Source organism: Saimiri boliviensis, chromosome 10 (genome assembly GCF_048565385.1).
Source record: "Saimiri boliviensis isolate mSaiBol1 chromosome 10, mSaiBol1.pri, whole genome shotgun sequence".
NCBI lineage: Eukaryota > Metazoa > Chordata > Mammalia > Primates > Cebidae > Saimiri > Saimiri boliviensis.
The window spans coordinates 77,734,079-77,760,253 of record NC_133458.1 but is presented as its reverse complement, the minus strand read 5'-3'; the positions used below and the strand labels follow the sequence as shown (position 1 = coordinate 77,760,253).

The window sequence follows — 26,175 nt, the reverse complement described above, 5'->3', positions numbered from 1 at the left end:
GATCAACAAAATAGATAGATTGCTAGCCAGACGAATAAAGAAGAAAAGAGAGAAGAATCAAATAGATGCAATAAAAAATGATAAAGGGGATATCACCACCAATCCCACAGAAATATAAACTATAACATCAGAGAATACTACTAACACTGCTATGCAAATAAACCAGTAAATCTTGAAGACATTGATAATTCTTGGACACTTACACCCTCCCAAAACTAACCAGGAAGAAGTTGAATCCCTGAATAGACCAATAACAAGGTCTGAAATTGAGGTAGCAATTAATTCCCTACCAACAACAACAAAAAAATCCAGGAACAGATGGGTTCACAGCCTGATTCTACCAGAAATACAAAGAGGAACTGGTACCACTCCTTCTGAAACTATTCTAACAATACAAAAAGAGAGAATCCTCTCTAACTCATTTTATGAGACCAGCATCATCCTGATACCAAAACCTGGCACAGACACAACTAAAAAAGAAAATTTCAGGCCAATATCCATGATGAACACTGATGCCAAAATCCTCACTAAAATACTAGCAAACCGAATCCAACAGTACATCAAAAAGCTCATCCATCACAATCAAATCAGCTTCATCCCTGGGATGTCAGGCTAGTTCAACATATGCAAATCTATAAATGTAATCCATCACATAAACAGAAACAAAGACAAAAACCACGATTATCTCAACAGATGCAGAGAAGGCCTTTAACAAAATTCAACAGCCCTATATGCTAAAAACTCTCAATACACTAGGTATCGATGGAACATATCTCAAAATAATAAGAGCTATTTGTGACAAACCCACAGCCAATATCATACTGAATGGGCAAAAACTGGAAGCATTCCCTTTGAAAACTGGCACAAGATAAACATGCCCTCTCTCACCACTCCTATTCAACAGAGTATTGGAAGTTCTGGCCAGGGCAATCAGGCAAGAAAAAAAAATAATGCATATTCAGTTAGGAAAAGAGGAAGTCAAATGGTCTCTATTTGCACACGACATGATTGTATATTTAGATGACACCACTGTCTCAGCCCAAAATTTCCTTAAGCTGATAAGCAACTTCAGCAAAGTCTCAGGATACAAAATAAATGCACAAAAATCACAGGCATTTTTATACACCAGTAATAGAGCGTCAAATCATGAGTGAACTCCCATTCACAAATGCTACAAACAGAATAAAATACCTAAGAATACAACTAACAAGGGATGTGAAGGACCTCTTCAAGAGGAACTAAAAACCACCACTTGAGGAAATGAGAAAGGACACAAACAGACTGAAATACATTCCATGGTCATGATTAGGAAGAATCAATATCGTGAAAATGGCCATACTGCCCAAAGTATTATATAGATTCAATGCTATCCCCCCATCAAGCTACCATTGACTTTCTTCACAGAATTGGAAAAACCACCTTAAATTTCATATGGAACCATAAAAGAGCTCACATAGCTAAGGCAATCCTAAGAAGAAGAAAAAAACAAAGCTGGAGGCATCATGCTACCTAACTTCAAACTTACCACAAGGCTACAGTAATCAAAACAGCATAGTACTGGTACCAAAACAGACATATAGACCAATGGAACAGAAAAGGAGCCTTAGAAATAATGCCACACACCTACAGCCATCTGATCTTTGACAAACCTGACAAAAACAAGCAATGGGGAAAGGATTCCCTATTAATACATATAAATGGTGTTGGGAAAACTGGCTAGTCATATGCAGAAAGCTGAAACTGGATCCCTTCCTTACACCTTATACAAAAAATAACTCCAGATGGATTCAAGATGTAAACATAAGAACTAACATCATAATAAACCCTAGAAGAAAACCTAGTCAGTACCATTCAGGACATAGGCATAGGCAAGGACTTCATGACTAAAACACCAAAAGCAATGGCAACAAAAGCCAAAATAAACAAATGGGACCTAATCAAACTCCACGGCTTCTGCACAGCAAAAGAAACTATCGTCATAGTGAACCAGCAACCAACAGAATGGGAAAAACTTTTGCCATCTACCCAGTTGACAAAGGGCTAATATCCAGAATCTATAAAGAACTTAAATTTACAAGAAAAAAACAACCCCATCAAAAAGTGGGTGAAGGATATGAACAGACACTTCTCAAAAGAAGACATTTATACAGCCCACAAACATATGAAAAAATGCTCATCATCACTGGTCATTAGAGAAATGCAAATCAAAGCCACATTGAGATACCATGGCATGCCAGTTAGAATGGAGATCGTTAAAAAATCAGAAGACAACAGATGCTGGAGAGGATATGGAGAAATAGGAACACTTTTACACTGTTGGTGGGAGTATAAATTAGGCTCAGCCATTGTGGAAGGCAGTGTGGCAATTCCTCAAGGATCTAGAAATAGAAATACCATTTGACCCAGCAATCCCATTACTGGGTATATCCCCAAAGGATTACAAATCGTTCTATTATAAAGACACATGCACACATATGTTTATTGTGACACTGTTCACAATAGCAAACACTTGGAACCAACTCAAATGCCCATCAATGATAGACTGGATAAAGAAAATGGGGCACATATACACTATGGAATACTATGCAGCCATAAAAAGGATGAGTTCATGTCCTTAGCAGGGACATGGATGAAGCTGGAAACCATCATTCTCAGCAAACTGACACAAGAACAGAAAACCAAACACCACATCTTGTCACTCATAATTGGGAGTTGAATGATGAGAACACATGGACACAGGGAAGGGAACATCATACACCAGGGAATCTTGGGGGATGCAGTGCTAGAGGTGAGTAGCACTAGGAGAAATACCTAATATAGATGACCAGGTGAGGGATGCAGCAAACTACGATGGCACATGTACACAAACCTGCACATTCTGCACCTGGACCCCAGAAATTATAATAAATAAATAATTTAAAATTTAAAATTTAAATTATTTTCATAATATATGAATTTCATGTTTTAAAGAATCAAGATAATTTATAGACCACTGTTCTGAAGAAAATTCAGAAACATTGTACAGTTTTAAAACAAATACACAAAATACCTTTTTTTAACCAGCAAAACTCTGTTATGAAATTTAATTACAAAAAATGCATTGACAATAAAAGTAAAACTATAAAAAATAAATCTAACAAAACTCATTTAAGACAGGTATGGAAAAATTTTTAAATATTTTGGAAGACATAAAGAAAAAACTAAAACATTAGTGAAACAGTATTTATGGATAAAATCCTCAGTATAACATGTAAATTTTATACAAACTTACCTATAAAATGTATGTAATTAGAACAGGTTGTTAATGTAATCTGAGAAATTAACTCAGAGGGGTTAAAGGCCAAGAAGATCCCAGAATGTTTTTAAGAAGGAAAAATAGGAGAAGAATTCAAGGGACTTACATAAGTTTATATCAAGACTTTCTCTAAAGCATCAATAGTTAAAAATGGTAACTGATCAACAATAAAGCCGTTATACTAAAAGAATAGAAAAGAGAATCTCTGGGACAAATTCTTATATAGATAAGTGACAGAGGGAAAGTCAGTGGGAGAACCAGTGGATGAATAATATTGCCAAAATGTGTTATCGGTATCAAGTTTTAAAAATATCCTCAACTTACATCATCCAAAACTATATTTTAGATAAATTATAGATCTAATGATGAAAAACAAACTGAAAAATACTTAAATATAAGAGAATATTTTTGTAAACTCAAGGTAGAGGATTTCCTAATATGACACTAAAAGCACAAACAAAAGTGGAAAGGTTTTAAATTTCTTTAAATTAAAATTTAAAACTTCTACACAGTAAAAGAGATCACAAACGAGGTTACCACAAGCCATGAACTTGGAAAATATGCTTATAAAGCCACTTAATTTCAAAGGATTTGTATCTAGAATAGCAATCTAAAACTTTTTTATCCAAAACAAGTTAATAGCCTTAAAATTGTTGAAGACCCAAAAGAACTTTTCTTTTCTGATATGTATAATTTAAAAAATAGAAAATGTTTAACTTTTTAAATGTTTATCAATTTATTTAAAATAATCAAAAAACAAAATTGTATCTTACTATAAATAAATTTCCTGCAAAATACGTTCACCATAACAAATGGAAAATAACTTTAATGACAAGAGTGTTCTTGTCTGAATTCTTGCACATCACGGAGTCTAACTTAAGGAAGACAGTTGGATTCTCTTACCTGCTCTGCATTTAATTTACTGCAACCTTATTTTAGTTTATGTATATAAAGAAAATCCAACCTTACACAGATTGTAGTTGCAAAGGGGAAATCCTCACGCACACTATGAAACTATGTCAATGTCTCCCAGAGTCTCTGAACTGCACTTTAAGAATCGCTGTTCTGGGGGAGGGGGCAAGATGGCTGAGAGAAGGCAACACCAGAATGTAGCTCCCAGCCAATGAGACACAGAGGGCTAGAGGATTTCACAATTCCAAACGAGGTGTGAGGTTCATTTCTGTGGGACTGATAGAGCACTGAAAACAGCCCAGGGAAGGAGCCGCAGGGTGGGAGCCACCCCAGGGTGCAAACCAAGACAGGGCAGCCAGCTCAGAGGATCTGGCAGGGGTGGAATTTCACCCCCTCAGTGCTCCAATTCCGATCCTGTTCTTACCTCATCCCTCCTGCAACCTACAGTCCACGAAAGCCCTGCCAGACTAAGGGGCGCTGTGGGTTGTCGATGCGAATCTGAGCTGCAGCTCCCACCGGGCACAGTAACTTGTTGCATGGACCTGGGTGGAAGTTCGGACTAACGCCAGCGGGATGGACTGTCCCACGGAGGGAGGCAGAATTGAAACCAGGGAAACAGGCCATAAGGCTGGCAGGCCCCACCCCCACAGAACTCAAACTGAAGCCCTCACTAGAGAGCTTGGTAGCAAATACACCAGTTTGACCCCAACTAAGCAGATCAAGCTTGGGGAAGGAGACACACTATTGGGAAGGTGGGGCCAATCTCACCTGCAAACAAACTCCAGGGAAGGACCACCCACCCTGACAGAATCTGAGAAAGCCCAGCAATGCCTCTACAGGCCCAAAAAGATATAGCTCCAACGTCAACAGAAAGGACATCCACTCACAGACTCCTCCTGAAATCACCAACTTCCAAGATCAAAGAGAGATAAATCCATGAAGATGGGGGGAAAAAACAGTGCAAAAAGGATGAAACCATCAAAGACTGGAACACCTCTTCTCCTCTAAGGGATCACAACTCCTCACTATCAAGGGAACAAAAAAAGAATGACGAATTGACAGAAGCAGGCTTCAGAAGGTGGGTAATAACAAACTTCTCTGAGCTAAAAGACCATGTTCTAACCCAATGCAAAGAAACTAAGAACCTTGAAAAAAGGTTAGAAGAAATGCTAACTAGAATAACCAGCTTAAAGAAGAACATAAATGACTTGATGGAGCTGAAAAACACAGCGCCAGAACTTTGAGAGGCATACACAAGTTTCAACAGCTGAATCGATCAGGCAGAAGAAAGGATATCGGAGATAGAAGATCAGATCAATGAAGTAAAATGAGAAGGCAAGATTAGAGAAAAAAATGAACAAAAAGCCTCCAGGAACTATGAGATTGTCTGAAAAGACCTAATCTATACTTGATTGGCATACTTGAATGTGACAGGGAGAATGAATCCAAGCTGGAAAACACTTCAAGGTATTATCCAAGAGAACTTCACTGAACTAACAAAGCAGGCCAACATTCAAATCCAGGAACTACAGAGACCACCACAAAGGTATTCCTCAAGAAGAGCAACCGCAAGGCACATAGTTGTCAGATTCAACAGGAATCAAATGAAGGGAAAAATGATAAGCGTAGCCATAGAGAAAGGCCAAGTAACCCACAAAGGAAAGCCCATCAGACTCACAGCAGATCTCTTGGCAGAAACCCTACAAACTAGAAGGGAGTGGGGACCAATATTCAACATCCTTAAAGAAAAGAACTTTCAACCCAGAATTTCGTATCAGGCTAAACTAAGCTTCATAAGGGAAGAAGAAATAAAATTCTTTACAGAAAAGCAATTGCTGAGAGAGTTTGTTGCTACAAGACCTGCCTTACAAGAGCTACTGAAGAAAAGTATGAAACAGGGAAAGGAACAACCAGTACCAGCCACTGTAAAAATGTACCAAATGGTAAACAATGACACATGAAGAAACTGCATCAACTAATGGGCAAAACAACCAGCCAGTAACAAAATGGAAGGACCAAATTCAAACATAACAATACTAACATTGAATGTAAACGGCCTAAATGCTCCAATCAAAAGACACAGACTGGCAAACTGGATAAAAAGGCAAGACCAATCAGTGTGCTGTATTCAGGAGACCGATCTCATATGCAAAAACACATATAGACTCAAAATAAAGGGATGGAAGAAGATTTATCAAGCAAATGGAGAGGAAAAAAAAAAAAAGCAGAGGTAGCAATCCTAGTCTCTGATAAAACGGACTTTAAACCAACAAAGATCAAAAGAGACAAAGAAGGGTATTACATAATGGTAAAAGGATCAATGCAACAAGAAGAGCTAATGATCCTAAATATATATGCACCCAATGCAGGAGCACCCAGATACATAAGGAAAGTTCTTAATGACCTATAAAGAGACTTAGACTCCTGCACAATAATAGCGGGATACTTTAACATTCCACTGAGAATACTGGACAGATCAGTAAGACAGAAAGTCAACAAGGATATCCAGGTCTTGAACTCAGATCTGGTCAAAGCAGACCTAATAATAAATGGTGTTGGGAAAACTGGCTAGCCATATGCAGAAAGCAGAAACTGGATCCCTTCCTTACACCTTATACAAAAATTAACTCCAGATGGATTAAAGATGTAAACATAAGAACTAACACCATAAAAACCCTAGAAGGAAACCGAGGCCACACCATTCAGGACATAGGCATAGGCAAGGACTTCATGACTAAAACACCAAAAGCAATGGCAACAAAAGCCAAAGTAGACAAATAGGATCTAATTAAACTTAAGAGCTTCTACGCAGCAAAAGAGACAATTAGAGTAAACCAGCAACCAATAGAATGGGAAAAAAATTTTGCAATCTACCCATCTGACAAAGAGCTAATATCCAGAATCTACAGAGAACTAAAAGCAGATTTACAAGAAAAACAAACCCATTCAAAAGTGGTTGAAGGATATAAACAGATACTTTTCAAAAGAAGACAAATATGTGGCCAAGAAACATGAAAAAATGTTCATCATCATTGGTCATTAGAAAAATACAAATCAAAATCACATTGAGATACCATCTCATGCCAGTTAGAATGGCGATCATTAAAAAATCAGGAGACAACATGCTGGAGAGGATGTGGAGAAATAGGAACACTTTTACACTGTTGGTGGGAATGTAAATTAGTTCAACCATTGTGGAAGACAGTGTGGGGATTCCTCAAGGACCTAGATATAGAAACACCATTTGATCCACCAATCCCATTACTGGGTATATATCCAAAGGATTATAAATCATTCTGTTAAAAAGACACATGCACACATATGTTCACTGTGGTGCTGTTTATGATAGCAAAGGCATGGAACCAACCCAAATGCCCATCAATGATAGACTGAACAAAAAAAATGTGGCATATATACACCATGGAATACTGTGCAGCCATAAAAAATGACAAATTTGTGTCCTTTGTAGAGACATGGATGAATCTAGAAACCATCATTCTCAGCAAATTGACAAAACAACAGAAAACCAAACACCGCATGTTTTCACTCATAGGCAGGTGATGAACAATGAGAACACTTGGGCAGAGAGAAGGGAACAACACCCACAGGGCTAGATGTGGGGTGAGGGAGAGGGGAAGGGAGGAACAGCACATGGGGGAGGGGAGGCTGGGGAGGGATAACACTGGGAGAAATGCCTGATGTAGGCAACAGGGGAGTGGGAGATGGGAGACAGCAAATCACCATGGCATGTATGTACCTATGCAACAGCCCTGCAGGATACAGGATGTGCACATGTACCCCAGAGCCCAAATACAATACAATAAAATACGAAAAAAATATAAATGTAAAAAAAAAAAATAGAATCACTGTTCCAGAAGAAAGAATTTCTACAATTCAATGAGAAAAAACATAGATGTCAGTAGTGAGGGGGGAAAGGGCAAAGGTTTAAATAAGTAGTTTGCATAACAGGAAATCCACATGTCCCAAAACATTTAGGTTACTGTTCATTAACTTTATTAATCAAGGAACTTTAATTTAAAATGACAGGATAACTTTCCATACCCAAAAGGCTAACCAAAAAAAATTTAAATCCGGCAATTAAAAATTTTCATGAGTGTTTAAAGGAATGGCAGTCTTTATGCACTGATGATGGATTTGTAAATTGTCACCTTTTGCAGGAAGAAAATGAGTAATATTTAATAAAGTTTTAGCTATCCATACAGTGATACCCAGAAATTTCCCTTCTAGATATATAACTTGAAGAAGCGCCAGGACACTTGCACAAGGTTTACCTTCAAGGCATTGTTCGAATAACAAAATTAAAAATAACCTAATAGAAGAAATAGCTAAATAAACTGTTATGTATTAACAATGAAATTCTATGTGGCAGTTAAAATAAACTGACTGTACTACATTTTAAAAAATCACTTAGAAATATTTCACCTGTAACGTTGACTAAGTTTCAGAATGCTACATAGGACACATTTTAAAATTTATGACTGTCAAAAAATATCATATATCATTTCTGTAGATAGTAATTATGTGTGTGTGCATACAGTGAAATAACTAAAAGCATAACAAAGTCATACATCTACTTCAGAATAGTAGGTACTGCTGGACGGACAGGGAGGGTGTTCAGAGCAAGAAAGAATACAATTCTACCTCATGTTTTATTCATCAACAAGCTAATGAAAACTGAAGTAAATATGGATAAATAATATTTGTTAAAATTGTATGATATATAGAGTTATCCTCTATATAGAGAGAGAGAATACAGGGAATCGATATATATAGAGAGATCTATAGAGAAGGAGAGCTGTCTATATATATCTATAGAGAGAGAGAATATATTTTTTCTATATATATATCTATAAATAGAATATATATATATTTTTCTATATATATAGTTATTTACATATATATACATTCTCTCTCCCTCTATATATATTCTCCAGGTATATTCTCTCTCTCTCTCTCTATACACACACACATACACACACACACACACACGTGTGTATATATAGTTATTCTCCATGTCTGACTGTATATTTATTGCATAACACTCTTTAAAAATTAAATTAAAAACCTAGGTTCCCACCAGGTAATGTGACAGCAGACATGGAAAATTAGTTGGGATAGCTGCAATTTTAAAACATATGCTTGGCAACTTCAGGTTTGACAATAAACTGACATTTGAATCATCAGAGATGGGCTTCTTACCACTTTTCAGTTGTTCATAAATATGTTACTAATACTCTATCCCCAGGATTGTTGTTCTGTGTAACAGAATGCTTTTGCTCATGTTTACTGTTTCCCTGCAGATGGACAGTGTTATGAATATAAATGGATGGCCAGTGCTTGGAAGGGCTCTTCCCGAACAGTGTGGTGTCAAAGGTCAGATGGTATAAATGTCACAGGTAAACCTCCAGTTTCTCTTTGAAAATCTTCCCGTAACACACATGTGATTGGCTGAAGAAAGTAATTAAGGAAACGAAGTTACTCTTTCAGTATTCAAAGCCTGTTAGGGATTCAGGTTGCCTAAGCTGGCTACACCCATCTGGTGACCAGTAACAAATTATTTTATTTTATAATGGTTCAAATTATCTCTCAACTAGCCCTCTTAGGTACCGCTGCTGAAACATTTAATACTATCTAATCCTTATAATTATTATAAACAAACACTTTTCAAATTATCTTTTCTAGAAATTTTATATATGAGTAACTTCCTACATGTTTAAAAATAATCAACTTTTTGGACTTTCTGCTTCTGTGTCTTGAAGGCAACATAAATGCAGACCAAAAATACCACCAAGGGAGTATGATTATACAAATCCAAGTATCTTGCTTGAATTCAGAAATCTATGATTCAGACATTTTTTAAATTAATTAATTGGAAAGACCTATTGGTAAATTTCAAACCCAGACCATCTGAGCAGCTCACCTACTGCGCCCACATCCCCAAATTACTATATATCCAAAGAAGAAATCCAAAGGAGTAACTTTTTTCAATTGTACTTCAACCAACATATACCTTCAAAGAACTACTCTAGTGTGCAATTCCTAAATGCCTATCTGAAGCCTGTAAACAGGAGGGATCCCAAGGATCCCTTGAAGGAGGAAGAGATTTTGGCTCAAGATACGTAGTGAACCACCAAGCACATTTCCTAAAAATACACGAAAGTCAGAACCTGAAATTAAGGTGAACCTTAATTTCAGGCACATGGACCCAGAAATCTAATGCCTTTCCATAAACAATTTCTTTTGATAAATCTAACAACTTATGGGAATTGCCATAGCACAGCAACAGCAGGAGTCTTGACAGTTAACTGCTCAGGCAGACCTGCTCACTTGCTGCCGTGTTTTAACCCTGCTGTGGGGAGAAATAAGGAGTGTGCATTTGGATGCATGCCTCTGAGTAATGTCCATTTATAAATTTAACTTTAATATATACAGTATAAGAAAAAGGAGCAAGGATCAATATGCTTTTTGAAAACGATCCATTTTTATATTGAATTTTAAATTACATGGATTCATTGAAACCCAATGACTAATTTCCTCCCTTATGGGATCTAGATCAGGATAGCAATTTTTTTTCTTGTGAAGATAAGATTTTATACATAAGAAAGCTCTCTCAAGAAACACTTAATAACAACTCCCTGTGGTCACATACATAACAAAAAAAAGACATCTAACAGAAACCCTTTGTTGTCTCACTGTATTATTTTTTGGGAGAAAAATCTCCTTCAATGCCCTCACTCCAAAAAGTATGGAGTAAAAAGAGCCCTGGACAGGGACAGATGGGCTTTCTGAATGAGGAGGTGTTACAGAAGTTATCCATTCAGCTCACAGATTGGCAATAAATGTATCCATTCATTTTTAAACTATTCAAAGAAAATTTAACCACTTCTCTAAATGATCCTTTAAATTTGCCATTTTTTTTCCAATAATGGATGCAAATAACATTTGCCTGACTTTTCTTCTACATATCAAAAACTTGTTCTACTGCATTTGGGGCTCTTCCCCCAATGCAAAGGTAAGTCAAACTTTAAAAGACTTACCCGTAAAATCTTATTTTTAATTCAGCAAAATGTCCAATGGACTATTTCTAATGCTATTCAGTACCAAAAAGCCAATGTGTAAATCATCTGTAATAAACTCTATATGCATTCTTCTTTCATCTTTTAGGAGAGATGACATTCTTTAGGACGAATAGGCAAGCATGTAAAGTATATTACCTATCTTGATCAATTGCTTTAATTTATAAATTGTCCTTTTAAGGAACTCAAAATATTGCTTTCCTTTTGTGTATATATTTGTTTAATAATAATAACTTCAATATGGCCAATTAACTGCAATTGCCTTGTGATGACTAACTGCTTTTCTGTAACAATTTTTCTGTATTTTGAGATTGTAATATTGAGAGAAACACAGAGAATTAGCAATAGGCACATGTGATTACATTCCTGAGGATCATCAGTTCTGTCAATAAAGAAAAAAATTTGCTTTGCTAAAATTCTGTTAGACTGAACAAGTATAGTTTGAGTATGTGAGTTCCTTTCATATCACCAATGTTTTCTATGACTTCTATTTCCATCTTAAAACCTCACTTGAAACAACTTAAGGACAGTTGGTACTATACTGGAAAATAAACAAGAGAGAGATAAACAGCTGTAATATCGAGTTAAAACTATAGTTCAAAACAAATGATTCAGTAGATACATTTGTTTTCTCTCTATATCCAAAAACACCCTGAATTAGCAGAAATTGTAATGTTTATCAAAAAGAAAAATGCATTATTTTAAAAAAATTATTTAACATAAAGAGCTAAAGAGTTATTTCAAAGGACGTGAAAACTATTGTTCTGAATCTCCAAGAAAGAATTTTAACCTTAGAAAAAAATTAAATCAGCTTTTTAATTGCTGGATTTGGCTTCAGGCGCTCCTGACAGAAGAAGGCTGTGTGCAATTAGTATTTTCAAAATAGCAGCCCTAGAATCATTCTTTCAACAAATGCTTGTTGAATCTCAGCAGGCACTGTGCTACCTCCCCTGGGGAAGAAGGTCCTGGAGTCACTACAGATGCTCAAGGTTAACCAAATATTTCACAGTCGACCGCTGACAGAAAAATTCCTGGGATTCCCAAAGTAGTTCAAGATTCAAAGACAAGTTACTAACAACAGTGTATTTTCATCATAGCAAGATATATTATTTGTCAAAACATGATTTTCTGTTCTACAGGGGGTTGCTTGGTGATGAGCCAGCCTGATGCCGACAGGTCTTGTAACCCACCGTGTAGCCAACCCCACTCGTACTGTAGCGAGGTATGTGTAAATTCTTCAGGGCAGACAACCCAGCTCCATCATTTGTCACCCCACTGTCTCTTGCAGTTTATCTTCCTCCAAAGAAAGCATGTCCTGAGGCATAAAAATCCCATTTTAGACACCTCCTTTTATTATCAATCTAAAAAGTCCTGAATTCACTTGCTTTTACCTTGAGAATACATTTATATGTCATACCGAAAGTGTATTTCTGTGTAGCTAAAAATACTACAGGAATTACGTATAGTAATTCCCCCTCAAAAAATCCTTGTTTAAAGCTTTCTCTTCAAGTCAGGTCTATTAGACTTTCAAAGATTCCTTGCGTGGCTAGTATAAATCTGCTTGTTCTCCTGCAGACAAAAACATGCCATTGTGAAGAAGGGTACACTGAAGTCATGTCTTCTAACAGCACCCTTGAGCAATGCACACTTATCCCCGTGGTGGTAATACCCACCATGGAGGACAAAAGAGGAGATGTGAAAACCAGTCGGGCTGTCCATCCAACCCAACCCTCCAGTAACCCAGCAGGACGGGGAAGGACCTGGTTTCTACAGCCATTTGGGCCAGGTGAACTGACTAGACTAGTGTTGAAGTTGAAACCTTGAGTTATGCATTTAGGCAATGCCAAAGGATTAAAAGAGTGAGCAAGCATTGTTATATGAGTTATTGATTATTTTATCTACATGTCTTTATTCTGTTAGTGCCATCTGTTCCCAAATGTTTACTATCATTATGGAAAATAACTTATGTTTGACGTTCAAAGCAATGAAATTACTTTCTTCTGAGAAAATTTAAGTATCAATATGATTCAATTCAATTCCGGTCCAAAAATTACAAGTGTAATTTCAAATCGAACAAAGATGAGAATATGGATTTTAAAAAATGTGTTGTCATTCAGAACTAGGATAAAGGAGACTATAAAGACATTCCAGAATTTGTAATTTGATCATAACATGAGTTATGCAGTTCTGTGCCAGGGAACACTTGGTAGCTAGACCGGTTTGGATTAGCCCTACAAGGCAGCATACTCAAATACTGAGAATCTGTACTAGTGCCAGATACACAGGGGCAATAATGGAGCCTTCCCTTCTGGATGGGATGTTCCCATTTTTTTTTTCACATTAAACAGATAGCTCTTAATGTATCTAGTAATAAACACAAAGCCAATACGGGCAACCACTTGAAAACCTCATGAAATGCTATTCTCTGCTCTGCACACTTTCTCTCCTCTGTTGGATTTAATCATATGCTCATCCCTAGAGCTAACCTGGTGCTTGAAAATGTGCTACATGGGTTATAAAACAGCTCATATCATGCCACTTTTTCTCACTCCCTGGAAGAACTCCTAGTCCATGGGGCAAAGGAACTCTCTAGGCAGAACCAGGCATAGTCTACTTAAAAATGCCATTAGAAGCATGAGAAAAGACGGAAGGAATCTGCACAGCTAGCACGTCTCCACTGCTAATGCATTAAGTCTGAACACTTTCCCTTCCTGGAGAATAAATATTAAATTTTTAGGATATTTTAAATGTTTGGGTGATTTGCTTTTAATCACATTATTCCTGCTTTAATTGGCTTTTTAGCTGAAAGTACAATCTATTTTGCAAAGCTGACTTGTCTGTGTAAGCATGGGAAGCTCTTCCCTCAGTGTTAAAGACAACGGACTAGCAGATAACCAGTGGCAATTTTGATCTTTACTAACAAATGAAGCAGACCTCCTCACATCAAAATCAGTCCTTTTGAAAAAAAAAAAATTATTCTCATTATTTTTTATATATAGTTTCCCCAAAGTGAAAATCATAATATATTTAAGAGGTGCATGTTCTGAAAACTTAGATATTCTTTGATTTTTAAAAAACCCAAAAAACATTTGTTGAAGAAACTCAAAGTGTAGAGAAGCTCAATCATGGAACAGCTCTTTTGATTCTAAACTCAGCTCAAATAAAAAAAAATCTTTAGGATTAGAAAGAAAAGATATTTAGAATATTAATTTAGTTTGTTTCCAGCAAATGAACCTCTCACTTGATCTAGCTCCAGGCAAAAATATTCCACAGTACCAATTTGCATTTGATGCCTTTCAAATATTGAATAAACCAGAGTTTACATGAGGTCAATTTTGCCTAATCTATAATTTTGACACTAAGATCAAATATTTAATTGCAACAGAAAATATATGTTGATGTGAGGATAAAATTAAATTAGCCATGTCATAAATAACATCTTTTGTTTGAAGTTTATTCAGAGCATAAAACTGAGGAGTTCAAAGAAAATGAGGGCAGAAACCCAAATCACAAAAGTTCCTGTTACGTCTTATTCCGTATAATAGAAAAGAAAAAAAAATGATTTATAGATCCTTTTAGCTGTTAACCAAACTAGTTGCTTTGTAAATGACATTGTCAAGCCAATTTTAAAACACACTGTCAGTGCAGATTAGATAAAAGATTATTAATTCCATAAGATGTTAAATATATTCACTTTCATTTTACCTGGAATGAAAATGATGAAGCTTTTGTCTGAATACCTAGCTGCATTAACTTGAGGTTGCAGAGCTTTCTAAAAATGGCGTTTTCCATCTTTTCTTATGATTGCAATTCTCAAAATAGATTGAAAATCAGAAGAAAATGTTTATACAGCATTACGCATGTATTGAGTTTGAAGTAAAACTGAGATGAAAGGCAGCTGAAGTTTAGACAAAGAAACTTGAAATCTGAAGTCAAACATTATTTATAACTTTTCAGTTTTCTTTGATAACTTATCTTTAATGAAGCAGTATCTAACTCCTAACAGCAGCTTTGCATTAATCATTAACTGTGTTGAAGCAATAACTCTCTTGAGTTTTGAAAGAAATTGGTCATAGATGATTGATCACTGTTCATAGTTAAAGACTGCCTCATGTATACCAGACTAATGTAAATTAATAACTAATATCATTCTTCTTAGATGGGAAACTAAAGACCTGGGTTTACGGTGTAGCAGCTGGGGCATTTGTGTTGCTCCTCTTTATTGTCTCCATGATTTATCTAGCTTGGTGAGTGTTTAAATATTTAAAAATCCAAAGAGATACATAACATCTCTATTTCAGAGAAAACACTTTCAGTTAATCATAACACAGAAACAGCAAACTAATTTCTCAAATAAGTACTCTGCATTTATCTAGTGTTCACATGATTTCCAAATAAACGTGGTTTTAGTCTTAGATGAGCTAAACGCTACCAAATCTGAACTATTTCATATCTAAAGACGAGCAAGAACTGGCTGCAGGTCATCTTCTCAAGTATCTTCTCTTGCATACTTTTAAGAGAAATGCATTGTACTGGTTATGGTGAACTGTTGATTTTTATATTGAATTACTAATGGAGAAAGATATTATAGTAATACCTAATCATATTCAATTATCTTTTAAAACATGTATTATTTATAAATTATGTATTATTTAAAAAGGTTTCTTGCCAAGGGAAAATGACTAGACTATGATATTATTTCTGTTGTTAATACTAAAATAATTCCACTTGGATAATTTATCTTTTGTAGGATAGTTAAACACTTGAAGTTTACTTAAGAATTTATTCAGAGCATAAAACTGAAATTCAGGGAGATCAGAAAATCAAATTCTAAGGTGGACTTTAGGCAGTGTAGCCGATGAGGCAATTTCAGTTTATCAATTTATTTTTATGTTTTTTCACTGGAAGCAGTCAAATGTACAATTAGAGACTGATTTTCTTTCTCCCAATTTTAATTAATTGTTTTGCAGCAAAAAGCCAAAGAAACCCCAACGACGGCAAAACAACCGACTGAAACCTTTAACCTTAGCCTATGATGGAGATGCTGACATGTAACATATAACTTCTCCTGGCAACAACCAGTTTCGGCTCTCTGACTTCATAGCAGATGTCCTGAGGCCACAACACACGTATCCAAACTGTCTGGATTAAAATACATTTTAACTTTTAAAAAGGGCGTCATAAAGGCAAGAGTGAAAATCATACTGCCACTGGAGATATTCAAGACAGTACCACTTACATACTACGTCAACCGTGAGAATTACAGGAGATTTAGTTGAATACCTGCTGCATTCTGAAAGTTTTATGTCATCTTTTCTGAAGTCTACCAACCGAAAAACCACCTTCATCTCTAAAAAATAATGGTGGGATTGACCAGGTAGGATGCCTGATAGAAGACTGTCTGCAGTATTAATCCATAAAACTTTCTAGCATGACCAGTTTCTACCAAGAACTCCACAATACTATAGTTAAATTAACATGTGTTAATACACATTATGTCAGATTATGTACTTGTTAATAAGCAATTTTAACAATGCCTAACAAGCTCTAAGCTAAACAGAAAACCCACTGAATAAATTCAGCATCTTGGTTGTCGATGGTAGATTTTATTGACCTGCATTTCAGAGACAAGGACTCTTTTTTAAAACTCCATTCTTGTCTCTCTCCAAAGTAAGAATGCTGGACAAGTACTAGTGTCTTAGAAGAAAGAGTCCTCAAGTTCAGTATTTTATAGTGGTTATTGTCTGGAAAACTAATTTACTTGTGTTAATATGTTTCTACTTTCCCTGATTTTCAAACTGGTTGCCTGCATCTTTTTTGCTACATGGAAGGCACATTTTTGCACTATATTAGTGCAGCATGATAGGCACTTAACCAGTATTGCCATATAAACTGCCTCTTTTCATATGGGATGAAGACATCTGTGCCAAGAGTGTCATGAAGACATTTGCAAGTTCTTGTCTCCTGAAGAGAGTAAAGTTCCGTTTGGATGGCAGCAAGATGAAATCAGCTGTTACACCTGCTGTACACACACTTCCTCATCACTGCAGCCATTGTGAAATTGACAACATGGCGGTAATTTAAGTGTTGAAGTCCCGACCCCTTAACCCTCTAAAAGGTGGATTCTTCTAGTTGGTTTGTAATTGTTCTTTGAAGGCTGTTTATGACTAGATTTTTATATTTGTTATCTTTGTTAAGAAAAGAAAAGAAAAGAAAAAAAGGAACTGGATGTCTTTGTAATTTTGAGAAGATGGAGAAAATAGTGTATCAGTGACTTTTGTAACTAAAGGAAATCAAAACTATATGTTGACTTTTCTTTCTCTCTAATTTGATTTCTCAGTTTCAGATTGAATGTCTGTCTTGCAGGCAGTATTTTAAAATCCATAGTCTGTTGTCTTTCTCACTGACAAAATTTGAAGCCATCTTTTCAATGTATGATTTCAAGTTTTTAAGAGAGAAGAATAAATATCTTGTCCAAGACTTCATTACATCTCTAGACCAAGAGTGGCGAACTTTTTCTGTAAAGGACTATATAGAAACTATTGTCAGCAAGGTCTGTGTTGCAATTTCTCAACTTTGCCATTCTGCTAATGCAACCATAATAAATAAAAGAATGAACATGATTGTTTTCCCATATAAGTTTCTTTACAAAAACTGCCAGTAGGCCACCTCTGCAGGTCAAATTTTGCTGACGCCTGGTCTGGATGTTTTTTAATGCTAACTCTCCATGGTGTCATCTTTCTTTTTCATTCATTTACTCACTATGTTCAGTGTTTAATTTCAGATATGAGAATTTACAGTCATTACATTTACCACTGTATCAGAAGTAGCTATATTTTTTAAAGATGTAGCCCCGGGAGTGGAACAATACTTAACTCAGCAGACTTCTTTCATATGAAAATTCAAAAGGTGCCATTAAAAAGCAATACCATTTTTCAGGCAACATTATTGCAACAACCTCTGCAAGAGAGGAGGACACTAGCTTTTCAGGTTTTTTGAAAAATAGCGTAATGTGCTGTTTTATTTTAAACAGCAGTATTCTGTAAAAGCGGTTTGGATTTAGAAGGTATTTTACCTTCATGCTGGAGTGTGAACTCCCCCTGCTGTTCATTACAGTATTTGCAAAGCTTACAAAAGACATCACTTTATCCCCAAAATGAAAACAGTTGTCTTTCACTAAGAACTAAATGCAGTAAGCACTAATTTCTTATTCAACATTCACTATATTAGGCAACATAAATCATTTTAAAGAGAACAGGTAGTCAGGAAAATAGAATGTTACTTTAAACCAAGGATTTAAACAAACAAAAAAAAAATACATAAATCCAAAATCCATTTTATCTGTCTTATTAAAGAGGAAGAAAAAATAATATTGTTACTCTAAAACTGTGATTGTCAATGTTTATACTCAGGGGTTTTCCAGATAATCCTCAAGTTGATGTCTTTGAATAACATAAACTCCATTTGTCCAAAATGATTAAGAAAGAATCTATTGCGGTTACTTGAAAAATTCAACTGACCGTCTTATGAAATGTGCGCAACACCTTATAATTTTAAAATGTGGGCTAGAATTAAAATACTGTTCCTACTAAAGCTATACTTAAGATATTATAAAATGTCACTAATTGAGAAAAAATTAGTATCATCCCACCTATAAGAATTAGAAAATCCAAATTACAGAATGTTACGAAAAGTACAAGACTTTTTTTTCATAAATTGATTGGATTTTACAACACACGCACACACGAGAGAGAGAAGAAATTAGGTTTAACATGACCTAACATTAGAGAACATATTGGAAGATCACTGTTAGGATAAATAAATACGGGACAACCTCTTGGTAGAAAGGTGAAAACAATGTAGCAATCGTGGCTATTTTGGACAAATGGAAGTTTATTATATTCATGTTTATAACATGAAAATGGCCTTATTTTTGTTTCTGGCATGAGTCAATAATGAGTTAAATATTTTACTGGAATTTCATCAAAATCTTATTCTTCCTGTTCCTTCTAAAAATGTGGGAGGGGAATATAGTAGTAACTTCTCTATTGACACTTTTGCCTTATGGAAATGATCTGTGAGGCTAAAAAGATGTAGAACTGCTTTTCCCTAGTATGAAGGTCTTACTGGTTTTAAAAATAAAAGAGTGGAACAAGTTTAAAACAGTATTATATGATTTTGCTTGACGATTTCAATAGAAACCATATAGAAGAAGACAACTGATCTCTTTTGAAAGGGGCTGATTTGCTTATTCATCAGTACCTCATCCAATGTATTAACTATAATCTTTATTTCAAAGCTCTTTTTGAGGACACTATGGTGTAGCTGAAGTGAAAAAGAGTGCATAAAAGCCTGTTTTTAATTACTGATAGCAAAGCACAAATTATTTATAACAAGGCAAATATGTATTGACATGTAAGACACTCTGCTTGGCACTGTAAAAAAAAAAAAAAAAAGTAATGGCTTTTGTATACATAGATACATAAGACATCCAAAAGAAGGAAAAAATGCTTAATGAGTAAAGCTAGCACTTAAACATGTTGACTTTTACTCTAGGTTTGGTTTTAGATAGGGTTTGTATTTTTCCATATGTAACATACATGTCTTTAGGCCATGGTGTTAGGAGTTTGATTTTTCCCCACACTTCCCTCAGGTAGGTGGCAGTGGTCATTGTAGCTTAATCAGACCCCTGTTCAGTTCCTGGGCATTTCAAGAGAAATTGATGTCTTACTTCTACAGGAATTGAGTACACCTCTCGCATGTTTATTTACCTTCCTCAACCACCTCTATCTTTCCTCCTTTCTGATTATTTTCTCTGCTTGGTCTCGTTCTACTCTCAGTAGCTATTCTTATCTACTTCCCTCAGAACCACTTTCCTCTCAATATGCCCAATTTAAAAAAAAAAAAAAAGAGAATTCCTGTATTTCCTTCCCTATTAAAATCAAAGTGTCACTCACTCAGAGGGTGAATATCCTGACACACACCAAACTCACTAGTCAAAGAAATGAATAAAGGGGGAAGGAAAAATGTGGACGGCATGCAAGAAAAAAAAAAAAAAAAAAAAAAAGTCCTTTTCTGTAAAAATGTCCATGCCTACGCTTGCTTTAGATTACCCCATATCCTCCTGTCTCTACCTTCGTATACATTCCACACCACAAGACCGTGAGGGAGGCCTGTACCTTTCAGTACCAAACAGAAGGGCGAGTCTGTTCTAAAGCTGATGTGGGTCTGAACAGTGCATGCCAAGCACGATTCCCCAATGATCTGGTCTCACTGTTTATAAAAATAATACTTAATTCTAGTGTGGGTTCCTCTTCTATTTCTGCTCTAAGATTGAGGGTGTTGAAAAAACAGTAGTCCTTGAGCAAATCTGTGAGGAATCTTGTCGCAATATAATCTTTCCTGGGACTACTTTTGTTGTGAGAACCACATTTGCCTGTTCTGGGAATAAGAGCCTCCGCTGGTCCTGCCCTCAGGTGGCCCTGGCTGCAAGACAGGATTTCAGCCATCAGAAACTGGTGTGTGGGCCAAGCCAACAGTTATTCTTTTATAAAAAGGATGGTTTGCAGTGTGTTATGATAATCCTATATCGAGCAGGGACACTGAAAAATGGTATGTCTAGAGTATTAAATGAATAAAACAAATACTAAACAGTTAATTTTGCATTTTTTTGTGTGTTTCTACCAAGTCAGATCTCTCAGTGATCAAAAATCTCTACATTATTTAGGATGTAACTGTCAGTCTTACTGTTGTGTTTTGTAGATTTATTCTGTTGTTAACACATAGTTTCTAGAATACCTACTACTAAACTTTCCCCAACTATTTTTCAGAAATCTGTTTGTGTTTATTTTTGGAAAGTAAACATTTAGATTCCCTCTTTCTGGTACTTTTTTTCCCATTTCTATCACAGAGATTTGAAGAGATCAGTATCTATCACTGTAAAATATAACTTTATTAAATTTGCAATCTTTCTATAAATTATTCCCTAAATGTGTATTTTATGTTAATTTAACTACCTGAATATTTATTTTGTTTAAATAAGGAGGCAGCTGTCTAAGAATTTTTGTTAATATTACTTTGTAAATTGTGTAATGTAATTTATTTTAAATTATGTACATTTCCTTTTTAACACACAAAATGTCTATGTACATTAACTACAGATTTGCAAATAATGTCACTAAGCTTTATTCAGTCAATACAGATGGCATGTGAAGATGTAATATGCTTTTTTACATTTTCATATGGGTTATTTGTAAATAACTATATTGCTGACAAACATAAACATGGAAATCATTTTCATTCTAATCATGTGTATCGGTGTTTTGATTTGCATCAACTGCTTCTTTATGGATTAAAACCTTTTTCCAGTGAATATCTAAATCCTTTTACTACTGTACTGCCCTTTTCTGGGTCTTGTAACAACTAGGATTTAGAAAGTTCGAGAAATGCAAACTTTTACTTTGAAAGTTGACTGAGGCCTCCAGGTGAATCATGGACAAAGGATTTCCTAGTTTCCAGTCAATTCAGAAAGGGCAGCAGCAGAGGATGGTGAAACCCTCTACAACAGAGTACAGCTCTTCTCACCCAGTCACAAGGCAAGGCCACCCCCGCCCCCACTGTCTCTTATCCCTGTGTCTATCCACAAAAGACAAACCAAAAAGTCAAGGCAGAAGCTCACACTTTAACAAATTCAGGAAGGGATGCATAACTTAAGATAAGTTACTTCCAGGGTAGTTTGCGGTTTAAACATTTTCTGAAATTGCCATTTGCTAAAATATGAGTAAGTAGGGAGCTGTTTAAGCCCTCAGTCTGTGAACCACTCAGAACACGTAGTTAGCCTCCCATGCTTGATGGAAAAATGGTAATTTCTAGTCCTTTTATTTTCTGTACACTCAACTAGGTGAAAAAAATTTTCAGTGTATCATACAGATTTTTTTCTAGATATCTGGACTTTCATAGCCAAATATCTAACTTCATTTATTTTACAATTCCAATGTAGGCCCTAAAAACACAAATATGAACATGACTGGTCTACATTATATTTTTGCAGCTGCTGTGTCCCTAGTGATTCTTTCATTAAAGTCTGTATATATTCTATAACACGCACACTTCAATTTATACCTCCATCAGTGCCAGTTACTCTGAAAAGATACTGTACACATACCAAAACGCATAAAGGTAGTCAGGCTTTCTGATACTGTAGTATTTTTAGGTGACTTCCTGTTCCCCTTTCACCTTCTGCCATAGCATCTCCCAGCCAAGTTAACTCGTTAACAATCTGATATGTATCCTGTCATATTTTTCTCCTTGATCATATGACATTATAAATATGATGGTAGTGGGGAGTGAGATGGGAAGAGAGTGAGAGAGGAAGAGAGAGATGGGGTGAATCTGGTAGATACAATTGAGAAACAACTTCATTTTATTACTGTTTTCAAACACTGTAAAATGTCCTTTGTCCTGTCTCTGGCAATACCTAAGGCAAATTCTATAGCTTTTTGGTAACAGTAAGAGTTCTCAAAGTATCAGAGTTATCAAAATTCCAATCCAAGCTAATCAAAGTCCCTCTCATTGCTTTCATTTTCTTGACTAATAGCAAACTTGAGCAACTTTTCATCTTTTCATATAGGTGTGGCTATTTGGATTTGACCTATTACATGTAATTTTCAAATAGCAATTCTGGTGATACCAATATGGTTGTTAATTTTAGGCCATCAACTAGGTATTTTGTTGTTGTTGTTGTTGTTTATTTTGAGATGGAGCCTTGCACTGTTGCCCAGGCTGGAGTGTAGTGGTGCCATTTCAGCTCACTGAAACCTCTGTCCCCTGAGTTCAAGTGATTCTCCTGCCTCAGCCTCCCGAGTAGCTGGGCCTACAGGTGTGTGCCACCACGCCCAGCTAATTTTTTGTATTGTTAGTAGAGACAGGTTCTCACCGTGTTAGCCAGGATGGTCTCGATCTCCCGACCTCGTGATCCACCCGCCTCAGCCTCCCAAACTCCCACGTAATCCCATGCCTGGGATTACAGGAATGAGCCACCGTACCCAGCCCTAAATTTTAACTTTTCAGTGAAGAATGAAAAATATTTTTGGGGATTCTACTTCTCCACGACCTATTCTTTCTTTCATCTCAGGCAGAGGCTCCCCCACCATGGCCTTACCTCACTGCTGGGAGGCTGGATGTTCTTTCTCTATCCTAGCGAGCCCCTATGCCCACTCATTCCCACTCATGCTCACCCTTGAGCACAGTGTTAATCGAAGTAATGAAGCTGGAGCCCAAGCTTGCATTAAACTACACAGTCTCCTCAGAGCTTTGCCATTTTTACCGCCTCTGCCTAGAAACTCTTCCCCTTGATTCAGGAGCGGCTGCTCCCCACTTCATGTAGGTCTCTGCTCACATGCCGCCCCTCTCTGAGAAGCCTTCCTTGACCATCTCATCCTTCTCTGTTCTCCTGCCCTTCTTTTGTTTTCTTTACGGCGCCTGACATACCTATCTTTCTATTTTTTGTTTGTTTTTTTCCTCTCTCCCACACAATGAGAGGGGCCAGGTCTTTATCTGTTTTGTTCCTTGCCTGGAATAGTACCCAACACATACTAAGAATTAAGGCAGAGCGCGGTGGCTCAAGCCTGTAATCCCAGCACTTTGGGAGGCCGAGGCGGGCGTATCACGAGGTCGAGAGATCGAGACCATCCTGGTCAACATGGTGAAACCCCGTCTCTACTAAAAATACAAAAAATTAGCTGGGCATGGTGGCGCGTGCCTGTAATCCCAGCTACTCAGGAGGCTGAGGCAGGAGAATTGCCTGAGCCCAGGGGGCGGAGGTTGCAGTGAGCCGAGATCGCGCCATTGCACTCCAGCCTGGGTAACAAGAGCGAAACTCCGTCTCAAAAAAAAAAAAAAAAAAAAAAAAAAAAGAATTACGATGTCTTGTTGGGTGGATAAATGGCCAAAAGAATTAGTGAACTGAGAGAGAGGTTTATGACTAAAGAGTAGATAATAATAGCAGATCAATTATGAAGAGGCCACTAGGGTTAAGAAACCCACTAATTCATCCATAGCTTAAAGCCGTCCATACTCTACTCTCATCAATATATCTTATATTCATTTCACTAGCCGGATAGATGTTACCCTAAACACTTATAATGCACAATGCTGACAAGAACAGAACAGCGACTGAGAAGTCAAAGAAAGAAAAACAGAACAATAGTAACTGAGGCTGGCATCAGAGAGGAGTGATATGAAATAGCTAAGGATACTGGAGTAAGATGTGGGCAATGAGATTTACCATACTATATGGAAAACAGGGTCTGTAAAAGACAGAATCCTATTGTAGTTTTCACTCAGTTGGAATTTAAATGAATTAAATTAAATTAATGGGAAATTATTCCAGGGGGAGTAGGTGAGAGAGGTTGGAATACTGGAACATTAAGCAAAGGACAATTTCAAATTCCTAAAAAGCCTTTGATCCAGGATATAAAAGCAGTCTGATTATACTATTCAATCCTAAATGACAATAATTGATTTTATGATGTCAGTAATAATCAAATTATATACTATTTCCTTCCGAGCAGAAATAAAATGGGGGAAAAAAAAAAAACAGAATAGAGTAACAATTCAAAGTGCTTCCCAAATTCTCATAATTTGCTTTGGAACAACAGAGGAGGACATTCAGCAACTATGTAAATACATTAATAGACCATTTAAAATTCTTTCCTTGTCAAAAACGATGTCTTGATTTCCTTGAGAGGTAAAAGGAATTTCAAAATCGTAGTCAGCTCGTAAGTTCAGACAGTACTACAGAGGGGAAAGCAAACGTCTTACAAGACAGCGTGGACCTGTGTCCCAGTCTTTTATAAACACAGGGAGTTTAGTGACAATCCTGTCAAGCCATATCCCCAGTGACCCTCCAGCAGCCATGCTGACAGCGGAAGTATAACTGTGCCCTTTCACAATGTATCTTTATTAAAGGTTCACTCATTTACAGTATTTGTCTATTGGGGAGCGGTTATTTTAATGTTTATCACTTTGTACAATTTGTTTGCCAAAGGGTATATGTCTTTTCTTTTGATGGCACCACCTTGCTATCTACGGGGAAAAAATGGTTTATAAAATAAGTTGAAAAGTACCATGGCTGTAGAAGGAGGTACAGTGGACAGAATTATAATCTGAGACATATAAATGGCCCTTAAAGTTAATTTTGATATGCTCATGAATTCTAATCTTTATATGTAATATCTACAGGAAAATCAAATTAAAATGTCTCCTGCAATGATAGACTGAGGCTATGTCTGGAAGTGATCGTGATATAAGTGCATGTTGCAAAAACATGATGGCAATATTTGTCCAGTAATAAAAACTAGAGGCCTTTGATGCTACTCTCTTCAGATCAGGCATCATACTGGCTTTCAAAAATCAACAATTCCTAGCCCGAAACATTTCAATGCAATTATGGGTTTATAATGAAAGTAGATACAGCAATAAATTGGTATATTATCTTACTTAGATTATAATGCCAAACATAGGCACAGTCCATTGGTATACAAGTATTAAGAGCAGTACCTACCTCTGATAATGGTTAGATCCTGCAGATTTTACAAAGCTTATTAAGAACAGGAAACCAAGAAAGGACTAAAAACCTCTACTGAAAGTTCTGTTTCATTTTCTGTCAGGATATGGAAGAGGACCAGAAGAACAAAGAAGAAAATATAAGTAGCTTTTGAACTTACCAAAAATATTCTCATGAGCATTTATAATTAATGTTACTTAAGAAAATGATGCAATAGATGGGGAAATTAAAATGTGACAATCCGCTATCTTATCAAGGATATAAGAAAAACAAAAGTTCTGTTGTTTTTTATTTCAAATAGAGGA

The 26,175-nt window shown here is 36.2% G+C and overlaps 1 protein-coding gene across 8 annotated transcripts in view; it reads left to right on the top strand.

The window, feature by feature from the left end:
- THSD7A (thrombospondin type 1 domain containing 7A) overlaps positions 1–21,609 on the top strand; it is an 885,997-nt gene extending 864,388 nt beyond the window's left edge. For 6 of the 8 annotated variants that reach the window (XM_074379520.1, XM_074379521.1, XM_074379519.1 and 3 more), the window contains 5 exons: positions 9,529–9,624; positions 12,444–12,526; positions 12,880–13,090; positions 15,464–15,551; positions 16,275–21,609. In XM_074379520.1, the coding sequence (XP_074235621.1) occupies positions 9,529–9,624; positions 12,444–12,526; positions 12,880–13,090; positions 15,464–15,551; positions 16,275–16,359 (563 nt within the window). In that variant the 3' untranslated portion in view covers positions 16,360–21,609. The remainder of the gene's footprint in view (positions 1–9,528; positions 9,625–12,443; positions 12,527–12,879; positions 13,091–15,463; positions 15,552–16,274) is intronic. The other 2 variants (XM_074379517.1, XM_074379523.1) reach the window with 2 other exon arrangements.
- The last annotated feature ends 4,566 nt before the right edge of the window (positions 21,610–26,175 follow it).